The 26,381-nt window shown below is 36.3% G+C and overlaps 1 protein-coding gene across 5 annotated transcripts in view; it reads left to right on the top strand.

The window, feature by feature from the left end:
- TCERG1 (transcription elongation regulator 1) overlaps positions 1-26,381 on the top strand; it is a 62,240-nt gene that overhangs the window by 6,779 nt on the left and 29,080 nt on the right. For 3 of the 5 annotated variants that reach the window (XR_005084967.2, XM_037163335.2, XM_037163334.2), the window contains exons 3-10: positions 2,528-2,680; positions 3,646-4,033; positions 9,058-9,300; positions 13,098-13,160; positions 14,297-14,497; positions 15,219-15,331; positions 16,107-16,195; positions 25,409-25,569. Coding sequence is in view for 4 of the 5 variants with exons in the window: in XM_037163335.2 (XP_037019230.2) it covers positions 2,528-2,680; positions 3,646-4,033; positions 9,058-9,300; positions 13,098-13,160; positions 14,297-14,497; positions 15,219-15,331; positions 16,107-16,195; positions 25,409-25,569 (1,411 nt within the window). In the remaining variant the exon portion in view is untranslated. The remainder of the gene's footprint in view (positions 1-2,527; positions 2,681-3,645; positions 4,034-9,057; positions 9,301-13,097; positions 13,161-14,296; positions 14,498-15,218; positions 15,332-16,106; positions 16,196-25,408; positions 25,570-26,381) is intronic. The other 2 variants (XM_037163337.2, XM_037163336.2) reach the window with 1 other exon arrangement.

The raw sequence follows: 26,381 nt of genomic DNA, 5'->3' as shown, positions 1-26,381 counted from the left end.
TCTTTAGTAATTCGTCTTCTCTATGGGAAATGAATTTGAAATTTATAACTTTTTTAGTTATTGCTATTTATTTTCAATGATACATTTTATCATTAAGTATAAATATATACTTGTATTTATATATTTACATATATATATTCTGAGCAATTCTTGCCATAAATGAAACCTAGAATAGAACCTAGAACAACAAACACATTTCGTAAGAACATTGTTTGGATTTTTTTCTTCCCTAAAAAAGGTTGGGGTTATTTTCTAATTTTAGAAATAGAATTATTATGAGATTTCTTTAAATAAAAACATTTCTGGCATTTTAACCTGAGGCATATACCCCTTTCTAGTATAGAGTCAATTAGTGTCTGAAATGAAGCCATGAAGGTGTCATCTCTCATATGCCTCTGTCTGAGATTGTAATTGGGGGGGGGTTAGGTATGAACATCAGTTTTATCAGTTTATCCAGCCTTTACAATTCTGAAACCAAATAAATATACTAGTGTTTTCTTTCTTTCATTAGCATAATTGAGAATGAACTTACTAAAAATGGCAAAAGATAATAAAGTACTACTTGAGTAATGTTAATTCTGTTTAGATAGGGTAATATTTATGGAAGAGACACAGGTTTTCATACTTTGTTTAATAAATTTGTTGACTTCCTTTATAGCCTGTATCCCCTTAAACAGATTGTTTAAAAGTTTTATATTTTCTTCAAGCTTAGAATAAGAAATAGATTTTTGACCTAATGATTCTGTGTAACTTGTACATATGAATTTATTCTAATCTGTTCCTTTAAGAGTTAGAGCTGCTTGCAGAATATTTTAAAAATGCAGTGGACTAATATAACCCTCTAATAGAAATATAACAGATGTTGTGATGTTTTTCTGGTCTTGATAGATAATTGTGTGGCTTTACATTAAATCCAAGAGATTTCCAGCTAATGTGCATGAGACATATCTGAGGGGATGTTTTATAGAACATGAGTCTGTGTGCTAATGCTTGAAAGATACTAAACTGAATCCCAAGAACCTGGAGTATGAGGAAGAAAATATTTTTAAGAAAATGAAGTACAGTTTCACATTATTAGCATAGTGTCAGTTCCATTATTCAGATTAAGGTGCTTTGGATAATTAAATTTTAGTGTTAGTAGTGTATTATAGAGGACATCTTTTAATACCTGTTCAAATCTGTTGTTACAATGTTAGACCACCTGTCCGCTTTATTTAGTAAGTGAAGTATAGCAGTGACAGTTGAATTGTGTGGCTCAGGGTCTTAGGTTGTGTCAGCAATCATTAAAGAATGACTGAAGGACAAATACCGTATGATCTCACCTTTGACAGGAAGCTAAAGAATAAAACAAACAAGCAAACAGAATAAAAACAAAGACACTGAAATAGAGAACAAGTGGGCAGCGACCAGAGGGGAGAGGGAAGGGAACTTAAGGGGAAAAGGGGGGAGGGATTTTGAGGAACAAGTATGAAAGACACAGAGATGAGGACTGGGGGGGGGGAATGGGAGGGAGGGGGGAGACCGGGCGGGGGGGTGGGATGGGAGAAATAGATTAAAAAAAAAATGTACTTGAAAAGTAACTAAATAAAATTTAATATTGAAAAAAAAGAAAAATTACCAAACATACTTTTATTCTATTAGATAAACTATTGTTAATAGTAACTCTTGGAAAATAACTAAATATTATTAAAGTATCCAAATAAATTCACATAATTCGACTTCGAATTTATACCATAACACAAATGAAAGTTGAGAGGTCCCACAATCATTCATGATCTAAACTGACTAACATCTTTGCAAATAATTACATATTTTCAAATAAATATAAAATTGTAAAAAAAAAAAAAGAATGACTGAAGAATTATCAAAGATAGTATTGAGTTAGTAATGACTCCAGGGAAAAAATTTTTTAAGGTAATATATACCATTTAAATTTTTTTCCACTAAAAGTAAAATGGTTAACTTTTTAAATCTATCTTCTAAATTTAACTGATGCTTATGTCATTGCTGAACTGTATAGTATTGTTACTTGAAAAATAGAAAATTATGAATATTTTTCTAGCTAATACATTGTTTCTTGTAGGAAAAGGAAGGATTAGCTATATCTGATTTTTTTTCCTATGTTACTTGTAGAATTATGTTTCTTCTTTGGTTGGTTCCTGTTGTAAGTGAAGTGTAAAGGCATTGGTGTGCCTGCTTTTAAAAGATACAAAAATCAGTTTCTCTCGAAAGTAATCTAGTGCTTAGAATATGAAGATTCCCTTTGAATTATAAAGAATGAAGCAAAATTCACCTGTAATGCTATCACCCAGAAATAACTACTGTATGCTGATGTATTTGTTTCTAGCCTGTTCAGTAACCATTTTCGTTACAGAGAAATTTCGCTTATACATCATAAATGTTATATTTGAATGGATTAGCATGCTAGTTCAGTTTCTCTTATAGTGCTTTACTTTTGGGTAGAATTTAGTAAGTTGAAGGGAAAAGGTAAATACAAGTGACCTTGACTGTTCTTGTGAATTAACAGAGACCACCTTTCATGCCTCCACCCATGGGAACCATGCCTCCTCCTCCAGGCATGATGTTTCCTCCCGGAATGCCTCCTGTGACTGCTCCTGGTACTCCAGCTCTGCCTCCGACTGAAGAGATATGGGTGGAAAACAAAACTCCAGATGGGAAGGTAAATTAGAAAATACATTCAGGTTGTTAACTTCTTGGTGACAGAAGAGTAAGACTTAGAGAGTTCTGGCAGATTGAGATCAATGACTGACGATATTTTTGCTCCCAATTATAAGAATGAGCTTGGGGTAAGCAAGGGATGGGGCAGGACTTCAGGAAAGGTTCACTGGATTGGACTTATGCGCAGAATGGAGTGCTTATGTATGTTTACCTGTGATTTGGAAGCTTGCATTTTAAATGTGTGCCATGGGTTCCCAAAACAACTCTTAGGTTTAGTGTTCACTAGGAGGACTCACAGGATTCAGCATGTTGTACCCACAGCTAAGACAAATTACAGTGAAAAGGGTACAAAGCAAAGCCAGCCAAGAGAAGAAGGGGCATGGGGTGAAATCTGAAGGAAATGAAGCACAAGCTTCCAAGAATTCACTCCAGAGCATGTGGAGTGTATATTTTTTCCAGCATAGCATTGTGACAAAATATGTGAAGGATTGTCTACCAGAGAAGCTAGCCTCAGCTGGAAAGTCCAGAGTTGTCATTGGGGATTGGCACCCTCTGCCTAGCACATAACCAAAATTCTAAACTCCCAATGGGAAAGCAGATGTTTAACATAAACTGCATTATTGTTTAAACAGTTTGGGCACAGTGAGCTGTTCTTAACTAGTTAGGGAATAGTGGTAACCTCAAAATCCAAGTTTCCAGATGCCAGGCAAAAGTCATTTTTGCAATCAGGGCTTTCTAGGGTTAGCAGTCAGCCCTGCTATGTAACTTTTTTGCACAAAAATAATCTTGGTTTTTCTTTTTATGTGTGTGTTACCTACTGTCTTGAAATATCCCAACAGCCAATTTTGATGTGTTTTCTCTTAAGTTTCTTTTTCAGTAACTTTTAAGACAAAATGTAGTTGCATTACTGTTTTTTAATGATAGTTGACAGATTCTATGATACCAGTGATTTTGCTTCCTCCGCAGGTTTATTATTATAATGCTCGGACACGTGAATCTGCATGGAGCAAGCCAGATGGAGTTAAGGTTATTCAGCAGTCAGAACTGACACCTATGCTTGCAGCCCAGGCGCAAGTTCAGGCCCAGGCCCAGGCCCAGGCCCAGGCCCAGGCCCAGGCCCAGGCCCAGGCCCAGGCCCAGGCTCAGGCCCAGGCTCAGGCTCAGGCTCAGGCCCAGGCCCAGGCCCAGGCCCAGGCCCAGGTGCAAGTTCAGGTGCAAGCACAAGCAGTAGGAGCTTCCACCCCTACAACCAGTAGCCCAGCACCTGCAGTATCAACTTCAGCATCATCATCCACCCCATCCTCTACCACTTCTACCACGACAACTGCCTCTTCGGTTTCGCAGACAGTATCAAGTGAGTACCAGTCAGCATGTGTTTTCCTTTTTAGGGACCAGGGAAATGGATAAGTAGGGACTGCATTCCAAACTGATCCTACTGTTTCATGTATTATCCTTGATGTTATTTTAAAAACATTTTTGGCATAAGATTTTGGGTTAAAGAAGAACAGAAATTTACATTAGTAGAAGGGATTATTTGCCTAGTTGCAATTCATAAAACAAAACTGGGGGAGTGCAGAGTTAATCTATTCAACTTGGTTAACAGTATTGCTGGTTGCTGGGGGCTTTTGCAAAGTCAGTGGAAGTCTTGGTTCCTATCTTCCAGAAATTCCAGTTTTTCTAATTGAGGAGGCCAGCGTAATGCCTGTAAAACAGAGTGTAGTGTGCAAAATTATACAGTTAAAATAGAAGATGTAACAATTCAAGAAAATGGAGAGACAAGGGGGTAAACTACATGGGTGTTAAGGTTGATCATTGAAGGATTTGTGGTAGAATTTGAGTAGGTTAAAAAATGAGAGGTGTTTCAAGTTGAGGGGGAACAGCATAAACAGAGTTCAAGAAATGAGGATAAATGTAGTTTGTGGGGTTGTTAAACTCTTTTGAGGTGGGAAGGTATATATTGGTCAATAAATTGAATAAGTGAAATCAGGTTATGAAGAGTTTTAAGAACCAGGCAAATGGGTGACTCAGGCAGGTCTAGGGAGGCTATAGAAATGCAGTATCCTAGAAGATGTTTTGCTGCTCAATTTTTGGGTAGTGTTGAAACTGGAAACTTACCTGGAAGTTTTCAATAATCATATTTAGAAGTGGTTAGGTCCTAGAATGGTATGTAGGCAAATGAAATGAGTTGAAAAAGAAGCAGTGAGAAAGGTAGAATTTTCAGGTATAAAGTCACAGAGGCTCAAAGGTTAGCTCTTTTCTGAAAAGATTAGAGGTAATAAATAGTAGAATACAGGGATAAAGAAAGAAAAATCTGTTTGCTTAAAAGATTGTCATTAATATTTACACTGCTACCTTTTATTTGTTGCTGCTTATTCTACAGGTTGACCTTGAACCCCAGAATATTTAAATAATTTAAAAAATTATTTATTAATTTTTAGAGAGAGGGGGAAGGGAGGGAGAAAGAGGGAGAGAAACAGTTGCTCTGCAATCCAGACATGCACCCTGCCTGGGAACCAAACCCATTACCTTTCGGTTTCTTGGCCTGCGCTTAATCCACTGGGACACACTAGCCAGCCAGGGTTAAATAATAATTTAAAATAATTTTTTTAATCCTCACCCAAGGATATTTTTTATTATTGACTTCATTTTTATTTATTTTTTAAAGAAGATTTCATTTGAAAGGGAGGGAGAAAAGCATCAATGTGTGGTTGCCTCTCACTCGCCCCCTACTGTGGACTTGGCCTGCAACCCAGGCACGTGCTCTGACAGGGAATCGAACCAGCGACACTTTGGTTCTCAGGCTGGCTCTCAGTTCACTGAGCCATACCAGCCAGGTCTTTATTGAGTGAGAAGAAAGGCGGGATGGGGCCTGAGATGGGGGGAGAGAAACACTGGTGTGAATGAGAAACATTTAATCAGTTGCCTCTCGTATGCACCTCTACCTGCAGCCTAGTTAAGTGCCCAGACCAGGAATTCAACCTACAACCTTTTGGTGCACAGGACGATGCTCAAACCAACTGAGCCACCCGACCAGGGCTAAATAATGATTTTATTGATTTGGTGGTTTATGATACTATTACGAAAATACATATCCCAACAGGGTGATTGTAATTTGGATTATTTTGTTACATGGATAATAGAAATGGGAATAAGAATAAAAAGTGCCCCTTTCCTCAGTTGCTTCAGGGACCTGGGATTTATTAGTGTAAATTACATTGTAAGGAATGTGTTATATGAGAAATTTAATCATAGTAGATTCAAATTTGACTTTATTTTATTGATACAAGAAGTAACCTGAAAATAAGGTACATGTACTATGGAGACAGTTTTTTAAAGGCCCTACTTGATAAATTTTAGACAAAAATGTACATACTAAGGGAAGATATAAATGCTTTACAAGTCTGTTTTTTTTTGTAGCTGAGGTAAACTCTGATATGGAAGTCAGCAGCTAGCTGGTTGAGGGTCTTTGCCCTTTGTTTTATAGGTTAGTGCTTCTAAAACCTGCGTGACAAGGCTGAAAACTCATGTTTCATGGGGTACCTGTGGTGGTACTGGGAGAGGGGAGATTAACAACAGCAATGTGGTTCTATGCGGAGGCTCTGTGTTAGGTTTTGTTCCCTGCTTTCTCAGGAAGGAGAAATACCTTGTATTGAGGAAGGTGGGTAGCCACACACTTTAACTATCCTATGTGTATTCCATTTCTTTTTATTTTTTTTGTTGATTTTAGAGAAAAAGAGGAAGGGAGAGATAAACATTGATTTGTTGTTCCACTTATTTATACATTCATTGGTTGATGCTTGTATGTGCTCTGACTGGGTATCAAACCCACAACCTTGGCATATCGGGATGATGCTCTAACCAACTGAGCTACCTGGCCAGGGCTAGCGTGTATTTCATTTCTATATCAGGGTGGTCTTCAGGCCTATCACTATCTTGGGATTATTAGTTATTCTCTTCAGAACTCCCCACTTGTCATTTTTGCTCTGCCCTTCAGAGATTGGGAGGCTTTTATTCTAAGACCAGAATAGCAAAATTACATTCTTTTCATTGCCTTTTAACATCAATTTTGATGTCTTTCTGAGTGTTCTTGACGTCCGTTTGTATTTCACTGATTCAGTGTCATGAAGTATTGTCCTGCTACAGTCTTAATATTTCTCCATTTGTTATAGTCACTTGTCTTTTTTAGTTGAGATCTGAGGCTGGGTTTGTAATGTATTTTGAGGCCTAGTGTTTCACTATTTTAGCAAATGGAGTTAGTAGGTATTTAACCACAATAAAAGTCCTAGCTGCCGCTTTCCCAGTTTCCATTTAATTCTTTTATTGCCTTTATCCTTTTCTCTCATGATTATCTCAACTTAATCAAATCAGAAAATCCTGTGTCTACAAGAGAAATGAGTTGCATGAATACTTTTTGCCATCCCCATTTGGGTGTTCCTTTCCACTTGAAATTTGATGCCTCTATAACTCATTGTTTTCCTATAACTCATTTGGTACTTTGTATCAAATTTTGGTAATTCCATCTAAATACTATTGCCATAATATCTTTAAAAATGTAATTCTGTGAACTGCAGTGTAGACCTGGGTAGATGGGACTGAAAATTGAGATATTTATATTTTTAACTCCAGATGAGCATAGTCATTTAATTCTGTGCAAATTTGTGAAAAATGCTGATAAATCCTACTTCTCAGGGAAGTTGGGAAGGATAACTAGATATTTTCAGCCATTACAAGTGCTAAATGGTATATGTATGGGAATGGGCAAATGTTGCATGTAATTTGTATTTTTTACATTGTTATAAAATTATATTAATATGATACTGTACCCTAAGGCTAGGTCTATGCTAGACCAACAATTCATTCCTGGGCCCCTGAAGATACTTGTTGGCCCTGCTGTCTATTTAGCCAAGGTGAGTCCCTTATTAACAAGTATGAAATTGCTCACATCTCCCAGCCTAAGTGAGTTTTTCATTATCAGGCACTGAAAAATGATACAAATTTTGTCAGTTGGAGTTCTGGGTGGTTTTTATTAAACTGTGTTTTTCCTTAGAGTATCATTGGCACAAATATTGGGAAAGCACTGTTCTGTTTTATTTGCTAAATTCATTCTTAGTTCAATATAGGTAGAGTTTGACATTTTTCTTTACAACAAGGAAAAGATGGTGTATTTCTTACCAATGATTCACCAAAATGAATTTTGTTTTGGAATTATATGGGTTATAAATAAATAAAAAATGTTTTCTAATATTTGAGTACTGAAACTTTAAAAATTGAAATATGAATTTTATTTTTAGGTCACAATTTGACTTTAAATATGATTAATAGGCTAGGGATAGAATTATTTTATTTTTGATATTTAAAAATAATGTATTAGAACCAAATTATCCTTAATTCCTCATTCTCTTGTTTCTTATACTGGCAACCTGGGCATTTCTTTTCTTTCCTTTTTTTTTTAAAGTAATTTTAGAGAAGCACAAGTTGTTTTGACTCCATTTGTTCCTATCTAGTCAGTCATTAGTTACTGCATATCTTTTTCTCTGTTCGTTTTTGCTTGGACAGTTCCAGATATGTTGAAATTGATTTTCCCACCTCTCTCCTTCCTTTTCTTCTTCCTATGTATCCGCCAAGTTAATTCAACAAATGAACAAATTATTAGTCTTCAATACAGAAACCTTCAGTCAGCCTCCCTCACACACCTTTTACATTAATGAAATCATACACAAATAACATGTGAATGTATTCTTATTAAAAATTCAAACTAATGAAGCATGTATAGTAAAAAGTGAAAGGCATATACAGGTGTCATGAGTTAATACATTTTGGTGTGTATTCTTCTAGACCATTTTTCTGCATTTACATAAGTTCTTCCCTTTCCCTAACCAGTAAAATGCACACTCCTTTGGTCTTCTGTTCAGGGCCTTCTCCTTTGTGCCTCTGGCCCACCTTTCCCACCATAACTCACTGGTTCTATGCCTAGTGTTTTCTGAACAGTTCCTTGTTGTTCCCTACTCTTTATTTTTACTTACTTTTCCCACTACTTGCTAATTTTCTCCTTTCACTTTGTCATTTTCTTATTGAAATCTTTCAAAGCCTGCCATCGCTGCATAAAATTTTCTGTACCCTCTCATAGTTAGAAATGGTCTTTGGGTCTTCATTTACATTTCCGTACATTTATCTCATTTCACTTTGTATTTTAGTTATTTTTTAAATATTTCATTTAACTATGTTCAAGCTTCTTGAAGACAGAGAGACCTTATTACAAATTTCTTGCAGTGCATGGAATGGGCCCTTAAAATACTTACTGAATGAGTGAATGATGACTGACTGTAGTAAAATGGTTTATGAAGGAATGATACATATTTTTGTTCTATCTTTTATCAGCACCCACAACACAAGATCAGACTCCAAGTTCTGCTGTTTCAGTTGCCACGCCTACAGTTAGTGTTTCAACTCCTGCTCCTACAGCCACACCTGTGCAAACTGTTCCCCAGCCGCACCCCCAGACGTTACCTCCGGCTGTCCCTCATTCGGTACCTCAGCCAGCAGCAGCAATACCTGCTTTTCCACCAGTAATGGTACCTCCATTTCGTGTTCCTCTTCCTGGCATGCCAATTCCACTTCCAGGTAAACCAGTAGATTATAATAGTCTTTTCAGCTGTGTTTTCATACTGTCAGTTTGTTCTCATGTGTCTGTTGCATTTGAAATTTGCCTTGAATCGCACCTGTTTGAAACGTTTTTTTTGAACGATTCATGGCTAAGTGCAATATTTTTCTCTTCAGTTTTGGTAAATGTCCTTGTTGTTGTTGTTTACATGTCTTAAAATTAGAGCCACATTTAAAGCTACACTCATTTTGAATAGTGGCCTCAAAGAATTAAAATGATCATCATGTGTAAATATGTTCTAAATGCAGTACTTTAAAGGAATTGAGTCTGTGTGAAGTTGAGAGCTCACAAGTCATTGATAGCTAACACAAGCCGAGTGGTTTATTACATACTGTGCATGGTTCTAAGTACTTTACATGTAAGTCATTTAATTTTCACAAATGTCTTATGAGGTAGGTATGGAATCAAGTTAAATTACTTGTCCATGGTCACATAGCTCATAAGTGATGGTGCCAGGATTTGAGCCTGAGCACTTCAGATCCAAATACCATGCTGTTAATAACTAAGTTGTACTGGTATGAAAGTGTGAGCTATTAATTGCAAAATAATTTATCTGAAACAGAAATCACAAGTTTCCCTTGTAACAGTTGTAAAGTATAACATGCACCATTTAAACACTTAGATAATTATGGCGAATTACTTATTTTTTTATTTATTGTTTGTCTTAGGGGAAATCCTTAAGACAGGGAATTTCCTGTCTTAAGGAATTAAAAGATTGTAGAATATAATTCTTGTAGGGATTAAGCAGTGATGATGTTTGGCATCCTAATTGGACTGCATTTGCTGTTGTCACACACATTTAATCCTTAATCCATGGTAGATGGATTTAGGAATAAGTTGAAAATATTAAGTTGAAAATATTGATACCTTAGTATTCTAGTTGAAAATACTGATACCTTAGGTCAAGTACACAGGGCTAGTTTGTAGCAAAGATGAACAGAACTTAGGCCTCTTGTCTCCCAGTTTTACATTCCTCCCACTGTCTGGTATTGCTACTTTTGTACTAGTTTCTGTGTAAGAATAGGATTGTGATATGGCTGCTTCTTAGACTTACACACATTTTAATTATCACTATTGCTCTAATTGTCTTTTTCCTGTGACCGCTTTGAAGAGAACACTGTCAGATACTGTATCTTGCGGGAAAGAAACCAAAAATTTTCAAGAATTAGTGGGATTTTTTTGTAGAAAAACCTTTTACATGTTGCTGACATAGTGTTAGGTACATGCCCAATAAAAAGTTTGGAAAGCCAAAAGTGTTTTTTCTGATTGTAGGGATTGCCCTTTTTCTAAATTAAACGTGAGACATGTAGTTGGATACTTCCCTCTTTGGACATACTTTTTGTAGAAAACTGATACAGAATAGCTTGACATTCTTGAAAACATCTTGCAATGTTGGTCTGCTTTGGGGTCAAGGGCAGTATTAAGACCAGATCCTGGATTCTGAGTGATGTGAAGGAGCTGGGGTTGTTAATTCTGTAGAGAGAAGATTGAGAGGTCGCGTAGTAGTATTGAAGTATTTGGAGGGCTGTCTATTAAAGGACTTTTATTTCATTTTAGAGGTTTTTAATAGGATCAGTGGATGAAAAGGTACAGAATAGCAGAATTCATTTCTTTTGACAAAAGTGCAGTTTTGTCACAATAAAATTCCTTCAACTACTCCATTTTGATATTATGGTCTTTGTTTTGTGACCCTACCTATCAAATGTTAGAACAGTTGGTGGTGAGCATTTGACCAGATGGGTGTTACATAGGAAGTTTGGAAGCAAAAGGCATTTTTTAAATGGCAGGCACTAATGACATTTTGTAGATCAGTTGGAAGAGAACTTGAGTTAGATAGGCTGCAAAATTTTGTCCCTCTCCTCTTTGGAGAGGGAGCTAGTGTTTTATCGAAAGAAATATTAATATTTGTATAGTAAGCCATCTTTTATATTAATGTTCTTTTTTTCTCATTTCCCCTTTAGAGTAGGGCAAAAGTAGGTTTACAGTTGTGAGTGCACAAAACAGTTTATTCTTGTATTTATTAGTTATATTACTTGTATTACAACTGCAAATCTACTTTTGCACTACCCTATTCTAGACATTAAATTTCTAGTGCTGACTTAAGTGGTCCTGCAGATGGCAGCATTTGTACCAATTTAAACTTAATACATGCTGTTAGCTTTAGTTAACTTCCTTAACTAAATGAATTTTTTCGTTGCTTTCTTTAAACATTATGAAAAATACAACTATACATATAACTTTACTCAGCATACTTTTATAATCCAGTCCTTTTGTTTTATTCTCAGAGTTAATAGAAAGTTTAGCTTTCTTTGAGATGGTAATAAAAAAGCCACTTTTAAAAAATTGGCAGTATTTTTTTGTGTGTGTGCATGAATGTAGGTACATTATATACAAACCCAGGGTTTAACTTTAAATTTTTGTCTCTTAATTAGGAGACATTTCTTATACGTTAGTGAAGAAAGAGTTTATAGTTTTTAATTTTATTAGTACCAGTTTAGTTTAGGTTTAGTATTTTTAGCTGAAACAAATAGAAAATGAAATTTAATTCCCCACCCTTTTCCTTCATCCTTCAGCAAAACCTTTAAAATTTTTTGTTAAATTCACTCTTTAATTTTGAATTTCCTCAATCAGTCTTAGTTCCAGCTTATCCTTTCATTCACTTTTTATATCACCATTGTTATACATCATAATGATTCCACATTCTAAGAACTTCATTTCCATTATTTTTTTCTTAATAATTCTTACCTGAGGATATGTTTATTGAGAGAGGAGGAAGTGGGGGGGAGGGAGACAGGAGAGAGAGAGAGAGAGAGAGAGAGAGAGAGAGAGAGAGAGAGACAAGGAAACATCTATCTGTTGCTTCCCTTATGTACACTGACCAGGGACTGAACCCACAACCTAGGTGTGTGCCCTGACCAGGAATCAAACCTGCAACCTTTTTGGTATATGAGATGATACTCCAACCTTCTGAGCCATTGGCTAAGGCTCCATTCTTTAATACAAGTGCCACCTTTTAAGCTGACTTAAATGATAGAGATTTCTGAAGCAAATCAGCCCCTGTAGTCATTAATGAGATTAAAAGGCTATGTTTTTCTTAAAAGTGTTAGCCTGCTTTAACAGTTCCAAGCCCATGGCATTGAATAGGGCAGACATCAAATGAATATTTTGTCATTAGTTGAATGCTACCCTCCTCGTCATCCTTGCCCTTCTTTTATCTACAGTGGAATATTTGGATCGATCTCAAACCTTTTTTTCTCTTTTTCCTCTCACCTTTTTGGTCCTATCTTATCTTTTTCTATTTTTGCATGATTGTGCTCCAGGCCTCAGCTTCTACATGTAGTTCCTACATAGAAGCAGCACAGAGAAAGTGTCTTGGTATCATGCTGCATCTGCCTTTCACTGGTATCTAAGCAACAGCAGCATGGGTTTGATGTCCTGTGAGAAAATGTTCCATTGAGGACTTGTTATGTGTATGTATTGAAGAGTCTTTCCTTTGTTGAATTTAAAATCTTGAGACTCCTTCAATATTATCAGAGTTGGTTTGATGAAAAGGTAATTGATGCTCTCATTTAGAATTAGTTTTATTGGATTTGGTGCCACTTCCCGCAAAATGTCAAACACAAAGAAATTTCATTCTTGGTCTTTTTCATTGGAAATAGCATTCTAAATTGTAGTGGTAAATTATTTTCCCGAATCCCAGTGGTAGCTGACATATAATGGCAGCTTTCCAACGTATGCTTGCTTATCCATTTTACAGGTGTAGCAATGATGCAAATAGTCAGCTGCCCGTATGTAAAGACAGTCGCTACCACCAAGACCGGTAATTTTTAAAACCATCTTAGTTTGTTTTGTCTGTAAGTTGGCATGGTAGTGAATGTTGTTGTTTATCCTTTTATTTATTTATTTTTGCCCAAGTGAGTGGGTTTTTTAATATTTTTCTTTGTAATGGGCACTATAAATGCAGTTGTTGAATATTTGGCCAACACTTAATTTTCCCAATTGCCAGTAGTACTAGCTTCTTTGGTTCACAAAAGCAAATAAGGTCAGATCTCTTTATATCTTACTTTTTATAATAAGTGTAAACAACTTCATTCTCATATTCATAACATTTAGTTTTATTTTTGATGTGTTTTTAAGTTAAATATAAAAAACCATTTCCATGTGTAAAGTGCTGTGATTATGCTTGCATGCTAGTGAGTATATGTGTGTGTTTGTGTGTATAGTGTAAACTTACATTTTAAAGTTGCTGGTGATAACAGCCTAAAATTTAAATTCTCATAGGGATTTGAGGTTTTTTTTTTACATTTTAATTGACATATTCTTATTTTATTTATGTAACAATCAGCTTTTTTAGCTGTCTTGTAAAAAATGTAATTCTTTGAAAAATAGAAGGAACTTTTTCTCTTTTAGGAAAAGACTAAACTGATTTACAGAGTTTACAGGGATGTCTGACTTAATCACTATTAAAAGTAGATTTAATAATAAACTCAGTCATGTACTTGAAAACTGAGAATTTTGTTCATACCCTTTTAGGTACCTTAGAACTAGAAAATAATTTTGCCTCAGGAAATATATTTGCCTCATTAAATAAATATGCTCATTGCCTTGATTTCATTACAATTTGAGAAATTCTTATAAAATATATTTCTGTGAATAAGTGGAGAATGTACTCTGCTTTTTATAATTTATTATGTTAAGCGTTCATAGGTGTGACCCAATTTTCTGGCTGTTCTTAAGGTACTTCTTGGGTTGAATGTATGACTCTAATTGAATTTAGGCATTAGAACTGAACCAGGGAAGTAGATTTGAGTAAATAAATCACATTTTACATGACTTTTTTTGTTCCAACTGGTTCATTCATTACTATTTAATAGAAAAATTTAGCTCATACTTTAAAGCTTTATTTTGAATTGCAGTTTGGTACTTGGGTCTAACTTTTTATTATTCTTCTTTTAGGTGTATTGCCAGGAATGGCCCCTCCTATTGTACCCATGATACATCCCCAGGTTGCTATTGCAGCTTCACCTGCTACCTTAGCTGGAGCAACAGCAGTGTCTGAGTGGACTGAATATAAAACAGCAGATGGGAAGACATATTATTATAATAATAGAACATTAGAATCAACCTGGGAAAAACCCCAAGAACTAAAGGAAAAAGGTATAGTTGATTGACTTGTTGGGACATAGTATAAACTATATTAAAATAGAAGGCTTTTTGAAATTGAGTTAATTTCTTTTTAACACAGTTAAGGGATTTTCTAATTATATAGTTGGATTGTTTATTCCTATGAATTAATAAATACATTTTAAAAAGCCAGTTCATATACTTACATGTTTGTCCTATCATTTTTCTGTCTGGAGAAATTAAATTATACACACATACAAATTATTGTTGTGAGGAATTGTATAGTTAATTCTTACATATTAAGTTTCCTTATTAAGATTTGATAGTAGTGATCAGAAAGGAATGTGTATATTATATATATTCTGAAATAAATTTAGGCCCTCGGTGTCTCGGATAAAGACTCATAATTTTCTGTGCCACAAAGTCTCCATTTTTGTTCCTAAATATCTTAATATATTATCCCTTTTAGCAAAATGAATGGTTGCTATGTACAAATGATACATGCGTGAGCTGAAAGACTTTATGTCCCTCTGAAATCAGCAGTTCTTTTTAGTGGCAGTTTCCTGGTTGGTAGAGCAAGGTATTTGAAGTTGAGTATTACATTATATTCAAGTTAATGATATCACAAGGATGAACATTTTATTTTTGTGGTTATAACTTCTGGTTATTGAATATCTTGACTACTTAGTTTCTGAAAGCTTTTGGAAAATTACATAAAAAATATGGAGTGACATTATCTTAACTTTTTAAATAGAAAAATTAGAAGAGAAGATTAAAGAGCCGATGAAAGAACCTTCTGAAGAACCTTTGCCAATGGAGACAGAGGAGGAGGATCCTAAAGAAGAGCCAATAAAGGAGATAAAGGAGGTAAAGGGACACATGGGTACTTTGATGTGTACACATTACTTGTAACTGAAGATCTAATGGAAATCATTTTAGATAATTGTTATAAATCTGATTTCTGAAATTTTAGGGTTCTTTGAAGTTTGTAATTGAGTTTTTTTTTTTTATAAATTTCATGCAATTACTCTTACAGTAAATCAAGGGCCCTAGAAAGAAAGGGTCTTAGACAGAGCTTTGGGCCTGTCTAAGGCCCAAAGCTAGACAGAGCTTGGACCTGATTTTCAACCTCCTGATTTACAGACTGGCACATGTTAAAATTATAAGTACAAATTCATATTTGGGGAATTTTGTCTGTCCTGGCATGGAATGAATGATCTCCATACAGCACTAAAAGAGCTCTGATTTTTGTAAGCGTCCTTCCTTCTTTCAGCGAGGGAAGAGTGGTAGTCATGTTTTATTAGTAAAGAGTTAACAAAAAGACAAATGACCTTTAGTGAAGAGGTCTTCTTTGATTTTGTATACTCTATTTCCCATTTCTGTTTCTAAGCAAATGGTTACTTGATCTGTAAGAGAGGACTGTCTGCTGTTGCCAGGATCTGCTGTTGTGGCACTTGGCTTTGTCTAGAGCACAAGGATTTAGAATTTTATTAGAAATTCTTACTCAGAGTCTCCCCTTCTTGTGCTAGTAAAAGACTTGATATTGGTTGTACTTGGAGGTATTTGCAGTGATGCTTGTATTGGTTGAATGTCCAGGTATACTGTTAAGATACTAAATAAATGGAAGTAATATTTCTCATAGGAGCCCAAAGAAGAGGAGATGACCGAAGAAGAAAAGGCTGCCCAGAAGGCCAAACCAGTAGCTACTACCCCTATTCCTGGCACGCCATGGTATGTATGTACTTAGTTTGATTAGGAAGTGTTTGCTTGTCGTACTTTTTTGTTACATGGTTTATCCTATAAAAGGTACTTTTAAAAAGTATATGTCAGATAAATATTTTTATCTACTGAATATGTTGGCTTTTGTTTATTGTACTTTGGGTGTTCAGAATCTAAAACTCAGTTGCTGTAGTGTCTTCCTTCATGGTGCTGTCTATTAATGTTTCTTGTTCATAACTGTGGGCTTGAAACACTGTGAGATCCTGAATCCACTGTTTATTGTGTAACATTTTTAAAATTTGCTTTTGTGTATATAACCACACGTGAATTTGTTTCTAGAACTGTGTAAAATTGTGTCTTTTTATCTAATTGTTGAATAGTCTACTTTTTCATTTGTTTGGTTCTTCCTTTTTTTTTCTCCCCACGTCAGTGCTTTCTTTTCTGTTCCTGCTGCAACTCATTTAATCCATCTGTAGTCCACACATTGCAGGAAATTGATTTATAATCTGTTGCAGTGATTGTCAACCTTCATCTTATGGCACACATACTGTATACTGAAATTCTGCAGCACACTAAAAACATACATATTTTCTGCCAATCTGACAAAAAAATTTTTTGTCAGATTGGCAGGTATGATTTTGATTCATCCACACTAGATGGCGATTGTGTTGTCTCTCGTCCTTTTTTCTGTGTGACGATGAAGTCAAAAGAAGTCAGTGCCCCTGACTAGTCAGGTATTACATGTTTTAAAAATTCTTGCAGTAGCCCTGGCTGGTGTAGCTCAGTGGATTGAGCGCAGGCCTGCGAACCAGACAATCGCGGTTCAATTCCCAGTCAGGGCACATGCCTGGGTTGCAGGCTGGTTCCCTGCAGGCCAGTTCCCAGCAGGGGACACATGAAAGGCAACCATACATTGATGTTTCTCTCCCTCTCTCCTTCCTTTCCCCTCTAAAGATAAATAAATAAAAAATCTAAAAAAAAAAGTTACTATAAAAAAATTCTTGCAGAACAACAGTTGAAAATCGCTAATCTACAGCTTCCCCCCAACTTGTTTTTCTTGCCTTTTCCTCCTTGTTTTTGTTATAGAAAAAGTAAGCATGTTTGTTCTGTAGAGTCCCGTAGTCTGGATTTTATATTTGCCTCACTATGATGTTGTTTGTTAAGAGTCCTGCATTTCTGAATTTCCTCTCAAGTAGCAAGCAGATATGGAGATGTGATCATATTCAGGTTTGATCCTTTTGGCAAGACTAGTTTATCAGTGATTATGTGCCTTTCCCGCAGGGTGCATCCAGGTGTTTGTGTGATGTTAGCAGCCATTGCTTGTTATTGTGGCTTAGATCAGTGTGGTTTTCAATGAGGAGTAAGTTTGCAGCTCCCCCTCCCTCCCTTCTCAGCACCTCTATTAATGGATGTTTGGTAATGTCTAGAGACATTTTTGCTTGTCATAACTTGGAAGGTGTTAATAGCATCTAATACCTAGTGGGTAGAGAGTCCAGAGATACTTCTAAACATCCTGCCATGCACAGGACCACTCCCTACAAGAATTAATTACTTGGCCCCAAGTGTCAGTAGTGCTGAATTTGCAAAACCTGGCCTAGGTCCATTAAATCATTAAGGGTTGAAAGTGATGGTAATGTATTCCTATCATTCCTTTTCCATTTATTGATTGAAATGCTTAGAGATGCTTCCCCATACTAATGTTGGTTACTTACAGATACAAATTGCATAGGAAAGAACGGATACACCAGTTTTCAGAATAATGAGTTGGTTTGAGTGTTACAAATTCATAGATTTAAATACATGTTTCCACCCATTGCACTTATTATCCTTATTGATGTTTACTCGTTTCATCTTTGGCCATGTATGAAGCCTGTTAAGGTTGATTCCTGAGGGTTTGTTTTGTTTTGTTACAACCCTTTGATACCTTCCTTGCTTTCTGCTCTTACATGAAGCTCCTGGCTTATCTTACGAATTTCCTGTCTCAGACTTAGATTCAGCCATTTCTCCACGGAGCCCTGATTTCTTTTTGTGGGAAGTGGCACTTATGGGCCTCAGTATGGGATCTAGAGGGAGTTATTAGTACTGAATTAGTCGTTATTTTTGACCTCCTTGGTGGACATAGATGGCAGACGCTTACTGCATTGAAAGATATATCAGGAGTTCCTTTCATTGCTTTCACTCAGGTCTACTATAAGATTCTTACTGAAACTTAACATCTGTTTTCATTCTATTTACTTATTTGCTTTTCACACACACAACTCACACAATAACACTACTAACAGTATCACTAACAGTGTCATCAGTAAAGATAGTTTTTGCTTTTTTCCCCAGTTATTTTTGTCTTTAAGGGTATATTACTCTAGGGTTGTGTGGTAAGGTTGTATTTTCAAGGCATTTGGAAGAGTTGTTTTCCATGTAGTTATTTCACCAACTTGATACACAGGCTTATTTAAAAAATAACTATGCAAAATAGGTACTTGAACCCAAAATTAAAGTTATGAAAACAGTCTGCATTCAAAGAATATATCCCTAAGTTTCTTAATGATACATAGGAGACTTTTTTTCCCAAAATTTTACTTATTTTTAGAGAGAGGGAAAGGGAAGGAGAGAAACATCAATTGGTTTCCTCTTGAATGCGCACTGGCCAGGGACTAAACCTGCTACCCAGGCTGTTGCCCTGACTAGGCACCAAACCAGCAACCCTTTGCTTTGTGGAATGATGCCCAACCAACTGAGCTGTACCAGTAAGAGCAATGTAAGGGAAACTTTTACAAGTATTACAATTTCTCCCTATCTGTTGATTTTTTTTGACAGCATACATAAATTTTATATTTTGATGAGGTCACATTTATTGATCTTTTTATTTATAGCTTCCAGGTTCTGTGTATTTTCTAGGAAGCATTTACATTCCCTCTCCCACACCCTGAACAGCAACTATATATATATATTTTTTTCCAATTCATTGCTATTTTATTTATTTTTTTTAAATTTGACAAATTTTAATTTTTTAATATATTTTATTGATTATGCTATTACAGTTGTCTCATTTTTCCTCCTTCTTTCCCCTCCACCCTGCACACCCTCTCCCACCCACATTCCCCTGCTTTAGTTCATGTCCATGTGTCAAAAGTTCTTTAGCTTCAACATTTTCCATACTATTCTTGCCCTCCCCCTGTCTATTTTCTACCTATCATCTGTGCTGCTTATTTTCTGTATCTTTTCCCCCTCTCCTCCTCCTCCCACTCCCCTGTTGCTAACTCTCCATGTGATCTTCATTTCTGTGGCTCTGTTCCTGTTCTAGTTGTTTGCTTAGTTTGCTTTTGTTTTAGGTGTGGGTGTTAGTAATTGTGAGTTTGCTGTCATTTTACTGTACATGTTTTTTATCTTCTTTTTCTTAGGTAAGTCCCTTTAACGTTTCATATAATAAGGGCTTGGTGATGATGAACTCCTTTGATTTGACCTTATCAGAGAAGCACTTTATGTGGCATTCCATTCTAAATGAAAGCTTTGCTGGATAGAGCAATCTTGGATGTAGGTCTTTGGATTTCATGACTTAGAATACTTCTTTCCAGCCCCTTCTTGCCTATAAGGTCTCTTTTGAGAAATCAGCTGACAGTCTGCTGGGAACTCCTTTGTAGGTGACTGCCTCCTTATCTCTCGCTGCTTCTAGGATTCTCTACTTCATTTTAATCTTGGCTAATGTAATTATGATGTGCCTTGGTGTGTTCCTCCTTGGGTCCAACTTCTTTGGGACTCTGCGAGCTTCTTGGACTTCCCGGAAGTTTATTTCCTTTGCCAGATTGGGGAAGTTCTCCTTTACTATTTGTTCAAATAAGTTTTCTACTTGTTGATCTTCCTCTTCCCCTTCTGGTACCCCTATAATTCAGATATTGGAATGTTTAAAGATGTTCTGGAGGTTCCTAAGCCTCTCCTCATTTTTTTTGAATTCTTGTTTCTTCTTTTCTGGTTGGATGTTTCTTTCTTCCTTCTGGTCAACTCCATTGATTTGAGTCCCAGGTTTCTTCCCATCACTACTGGTTTCCTGTGCATTTTCCTTCATTTCACTTAGCATAGCCTTCATTTTTTCATCTAATTCGTGACCAAAGTCAACTAATTCTGTGAGTGTCCTGATCACCAGTACTTTGAACTGTGCATCTGATAGGTTGGCTATCTCTTCGTCGCTTAGTTGTGTTTGCCGTGGAGCTTTGATGTGTTCTTCCGTTTGGGCCATTTTTTTTTTTTTTTGTCTTGATGCACCTGTTATGTATGAGGGGCGGAGCTTTAGGTGTTCACCAAGGCAGGGCAACCCCCATTGCTGGGTTCTTTCTCTGTATGTGGGGGCGGGGTCTGAGAGGGAACAATGGTGCTTGCTTTGCTCTCTGTCAGCTTCCAGTCCCTTCTGCTGCTTCCCCCAAGCAAACTGGGCCTTTCTGGTGCTAATTCCCATGTGGGTGGGCTTGCATGCACTCTAGGACCCTGTGGGTCTCTCCAGCAAACTCTCATGTGAGGATGGGTGTCTCTCCCTGCGCCTCAGCCCCCACAGGAGTTTTCAGTCGGTGTTTTGAGGCTTTATTTCCCTGCGCTGGAGCCCTGGGTTGTGAGGTCTGTCCCATTCCCCAGTTTCTCCTGGTTTACCTGTGCGCCAATGTGGGGCCGCCCAGTCAGTCAGCCAGCTGCCTTGCACACACATGCCCCAGTTCACAATCACTGTCTCGCTGTGTCTGTGGTTGCCACCCTCCGCCCAGGGTCTGCCAGCTGCCACCTGTGCACCCGGGGTTTGTCAGCCTCTGCCTTGTATGCCTGGTGCCACCGTTTTTGTTTTTGTCGTGTCCCCCCCCCCCCCGCAACCCCTTTCCCCCTGGCCCCTCCAACTCTGCCCTTCCTACTGGGCTGGATGAATGTGTCTATTTTAACTCCTTGGTTGTTGGACTTCTACACAGTTCAATTTTTCTGTCAGTTGTGGTTGTTATTTTGTTTCTAAATTATTGTTGTCCTTATATTTGTTGTGGGAGGAGGCACAGTATGTCTACCTATGCCTCGTCTTGGCTGAAAGTCTCAGCAACTATACGTTTTTAGTGCTTTTACAATTCATCTGAATATAGTTCATCTTATGCCACTTTGCTTTTAGTACTATTTTCTCTAACTTAAAAACATCTGAAGAGGATTTTCACTTTTAAGAAAGAATGTGGAAAGCAAATAGTGTTCAGTGATTGTTTTGCAGTTCTTATGGAGGCAGGTAGACTGGCCCTGCCATGCTCTCTCCCTGGGAATACGGTCAGCATCAAGCTTCTATAGCTTTAAACCGTGTGTCTGTAAGCACCTGTGCTTTCTCTCAGTTTGTTTTGTGCATGTGGCAAGACGTGCCCTAAGGTATCAGAAAAGCCTAAGAGAGTTCATAAGGGTTTGACAGCGTAAAACTGAATGTAATTAAGTGTTTCACTTGTGGTGAACAAAATAAAGACATTGCCCATATCTTGAATTTTTGGTCTGGGAGTGCTCAAGTTTTTCCATAAATATGAATGATATTTGCTTCTTTGCTTTACACAGTTTCAGCTTAGGAAGCTTTCCTAGTAGTGTTCTACTTTTGAATAGCAGAGAAAACTTCTATATGAAAAATAACCACTTCTTCAAGTTATTTTCCAAGTTCTGTCAATGAAGAGATATATTATCAGTATAATTTTAATTCAGAATTTACTGTTTTTTGGTTTTTATAAAATGGGTAAGTGATAACTTTAAGTGAAAAAGATTGTTCAGCCCTGGCTGGTGCAGCTCAGTGGATTCAGTGCGGGCCTGTGAACCAGAGGATCACCAGTTCGATTCCCAGTCTGGGCACATGCCTGGGTTGCAGACCAGTTCCCAGCAGGGGACGCACGAGAGGCAACCGTATGTTGATATTTCTCTCCTTTCTCCTTCCCTTCTCCTCTAAAGATAAATAAATAAAATCTTTTTTTAAAAAAAAGATTGTTCAGCTAAGGCAGGGTATACCAATTTATTTAGAGAATATAATTTTTATTAGTATATCTCATGATATCTTCAAATGACTCTTTAGAGATAAGCTAAATGTAAAGCATGAAGTTTCATATTTCCCTTACCTATATTGGTATTGTTTTGGCATTATACAGCATTGCTTTTACCTTTTTTTTAAAGGTCACAGACCAATTGTAATTTTTTCTCATTGCTTACTAAGATTACATCACACAGATTTAACCTGCATTTATTTTTATATTTTTATGCAAAGTATGGCCTGCCTGTATTGGCCTTGTTTGTCTAATCCAGGTTGGGTTTTAACTTACGAAAAATTTATCTCTGAACTTCTAGTCACTTTTCTATTTATAAAGTGTGGCAAAGACTCTTTATTTTTCTGCTGTGTTTCTATAGTTATTTTTGTTTCCATAGGTTTTTACTCCAGTATTTTATTATGAAAAAGTTGAAATTTACAGAAACATTTAAAGAATATTTCTAGAGCAGTGAACACCATATATTGACCACCTAGATTCTACAGCTAATATTGTATTATATTTACTTTGTCACTTATCTCTATCCATCCCTAAATACATCTCCCCATCAGTCTTATTTTTTGATGCATTAAAAGTTGCACAGACAGCATGAGTTAGAATAGCATGTTAAAGTAGTTATTGCTGTTAATATAGATCAGACATACTATAAAAATTTAGACTTAGTTTTCTTCCCCAAGAAACATAGGGAAACGTGTAACAGGATGGCATAAGTGTCTCAGGATGGTTCTAATGGAAACTCTTCAAGAGAATTCTGCATTGACTGTTTGGATGAAAATCTCTGACACTTGCCACCCCCATTGACCCTAATTTTAAAATTAAGTGCAGACAGAGGTCAGACTTAGAGCATTTTGTATTTTCTAGGAAAATACAGATCAGGAAGCTATAGTTTTGGGCTGGATTTCATGAAGTAACAAAAAAGGTATCCAGTCTGTTTCCACAAAAGATTTAGGTTTAGTACTACGTTATATGTGTACGTGTTTGTTTTTACATGTGTTACTGAGGTATAGTTAAAGTAAAATAAGCTGAACATACTTAAGTTTATTCCATAATCAGGATAAACATTTCCAGTATCCCCAAAAGTTGTCTTGTGTCCCTTTTGTAGTCCATCCCTCCCTCTTTCCCCATCTCTGAGCATCTCTCTGCTTTCTATTATTATAGATTACTTTTGTATTTCCTATAATTTTGTATTAGGAATCATATAGTACATTTTAAAAATCCTTTTTCTGTATGGTTTTTTCTAACAAATATGACAGATTTATTGAGATAATTCATACCTCATACAATTCACTCATTTAAAGTATACAACTTAATGATTTTTATTATAATCACAGAGTTGTATAACCATTAGACTCCCTCAGTGCTAGGCATTGGTCTGCTTTCTGTCTAGATTTCTTTATTTTGGAATTTCATATAAATGGAATCATGTAATATATGGTCTTTCATGACTGGCTTGTGTAATGTTTTTCATTGAACAGTAGTAATTTTGAGATTTCATCCATGTTATTGGATATATCATTAGTTTGTTTATTTTTAGATTAGCATACCTGTGTTTGGCTATTCCATAGTGTATGCAATTCACTGTTTGATGCACCTACCTGTGGGCTTTTTACAATATCCAACCCCTTCATGCCTAGATAACTGGCTATTTATAATAGCTCCCAAGTGGATATATCCCAAATTAATTACAACTAATGGACATTCTTGTACAAATCTTTGTGTAGATATATCTCTTTGTTTCTCTTAGGTAAATAACTAGGAATGTAGTGCCTAGATTACTTGGTATATAAGCCTCACTTCCTAAGAAATTGCCCAGTTGCTTTCCAAAGTGGTCCAACCATTTCGAAATTTCCCTCAGTATTGTATGAGTTTCATTTGCACCATACATTTGGTGTTCGCTAAGCATCTTTAATATTTATGTCTTTTACCAAATTTGGAGGTTTTTTTTTTTTTTTCTTTTTTGGCCATTATGTCTTCAGATTTTTACTGCCTGGTATCCTCTCCTTTCTGGGATCCCAGTGCCATGTATCATGTATGTTAGGTGTTTTGATATAGTCCCATAGGTTTCTGAGACTGTTCATCCCTGGGCTGTGTGCATACACCCTGGTCTTCAGAGGGGATCGGCACTAATCTTCTGGTTCACTGATGGTTTCCTGTGTTAGCACCATTCTGCTCCTGAGCCAATCCAGAGAAATTTAATTTCAGTTGTATTTTTCATTTCTAAAATTTCTTTGTTTTTGTACATTTTCTTTTTCTTGTGCTGAGAACTCCTATCTTTTTATTCAAGTTTGTTTTTCTTTATCTCATGAAACCTAATTGTAACTGCTGCTTTAAATAAAGCCTTTGTATTATTTGAATCATAGTGACTCTGATAATTTCAACATCTAGGTTACCTTGGGCTTGGCAGCTGTTGATAAACTTGATTTTTCTTGCTGAAAAAGACCTGGTTTCTATAGGAGTTTCAGCTGCCTGTACTATACTGCTGTCATGCCCACTGTGTGACTGGGAACCACCCTAAGTTAACAGAGGTTTGAGGGGGGAAAAATGGGATGTTTATACCTTCATGGTTGCTTTCTAATTTTGGCTCTCCTCCATACTTTTTTTTTTTAATGTTACAGAGGCCTCACATAATTGTGGTGGGCTTGTTTGTTTTTCCTGTTTTGTCCAACTTTCTGGTTGTAATGAACAGGAACAGTGAGCTTCAGTGGGCGACAATGCCTTAGCGCAGTCAGCACTTCTCTTTAGTTTGAAAACCAGATATGATCAGATAGAAAGGCTCTGTAGAAGGTGACATTTAAGTAATTCTGGTTTGGTAAGAAATATTAAGAAGTGTTATGTAATATGAAACTGTGGTGTGTTTCTGTAGTTTTGAACTGAGTAATTGTATTAGTTGTTGCCATGAAACATTGTCCTATGATACTTTAAAATGTAGTGTTCTCAATTTGAGTGTGCCAGACTGAGTTGCTGAACATTTTAAACTCTGACCACAAATTGCTTTGCTTTTCCTGGTTTTCTCAATTTGTTAAACTGTTGTTTTAATCTTAGTTCTCTTCTCCTAAAAGCCCTATTTGGTTCTCTAAATAACTCTTAGTGACATAAGCATGTCCTTCCCCTATGCCACCACCATCCCTTTTGACAGGATGGCAGTGAAAGACCTAGCTGTAGAATGTGTTCCTTAATGTAAGGCAGTGATACTTGAACCAATTCCTAGGTGTGTTGTCTGGACTGGCGATGAGCGGGTCTTCTTCTATAACCCAACCACCCGGCTTTCTATGTGGGACCGGCCTGACGACCTCATTGGAAGGGCAGATGTTGACAAAATTATTCAGGAGCCCCCTCACAAAAAAGGAATGGAAGAAATGAGGAAGCTAAGTAAGTTTTAAATTAGCAATCTATCCTCTGATATTAACATTGATTTACTATTTCAACAAGGCATTGTCGCTAAGAAAATATGAGGCCATTTAGAAAAACTTTGTTTTCAAGGAACATAAGAAATGAAAATGGAAATTAGACTGTTATGCTAGTTTGACCTCTGTAGTAGAGATATAGAAAATAGAGAATTTGGGTGAAAATATTGCTTTGTAAAATATTTATATGTGTAGTTTTTTTCCCTCTTGTGCTTGTCAACATTTCATTTCATTTAGGATATATCAGTCACTACCACTGGTGTTATGTGATGACTAGTAACACTATGATCCTCAGTGAGCCTTTGAGCACCTTTTGTGACTGAAATAACCAAACTGTATGTTTTTTAAATACTGTTTTCTAAAATACAAAAACAAGATTTTGTAAAAACACAGAAGCTTATTAGCTTTTTAAGCAGGTGAAACTTAGAGATGGTAAGCTTTGTGCCTGGGCGTGTTCAGATAGCATTCCAGTATATATAATGAAGACAAATATTTGTAAATAATTTTTATTACAATTTTTTTTATCAGTTGCAGTTTTAAGCAATTTTTGCCTTTGTATTGATATGATTGTTTGTAGAGAATCCCCCTTGTATAGTTTAGAAGCATGATAAATGAATCATTTAATATTGTACATATTTCAAATGAAGTAAAACTTAGTATGTGTCATTTATAATGATTGAGAAATCGTAATGGATTGTGTACATGTGGTACTAACATTTTCTGCTTATAAGTGATTTCTCAAACTTTGCCTACGTGGTGCTAAAAATACTAGACCCC

Source organism: Artibeus jamaicensis, unplaced genomic scaffold (genome assembly GCF_021234435.1).
Source record: "Artibeus jamaicensis isolate MK-2021 breed Jamaican fruit bat unplaced genomic scaffold, CSHL_Jam_final contig_456, whole genome shotgun sequence".
In the NCBI taxonomy this organism is placed as follows: domain Eukaryota; kingdom Metazoa; phylum Chordata; class Mammalia; order Chiroptera; family Phyllostomidae; genus Artibeus; species Artibeus jamaicensis.
This window is presented reverse-complemented; position numbering and strand designations above follow the sequence as displayed.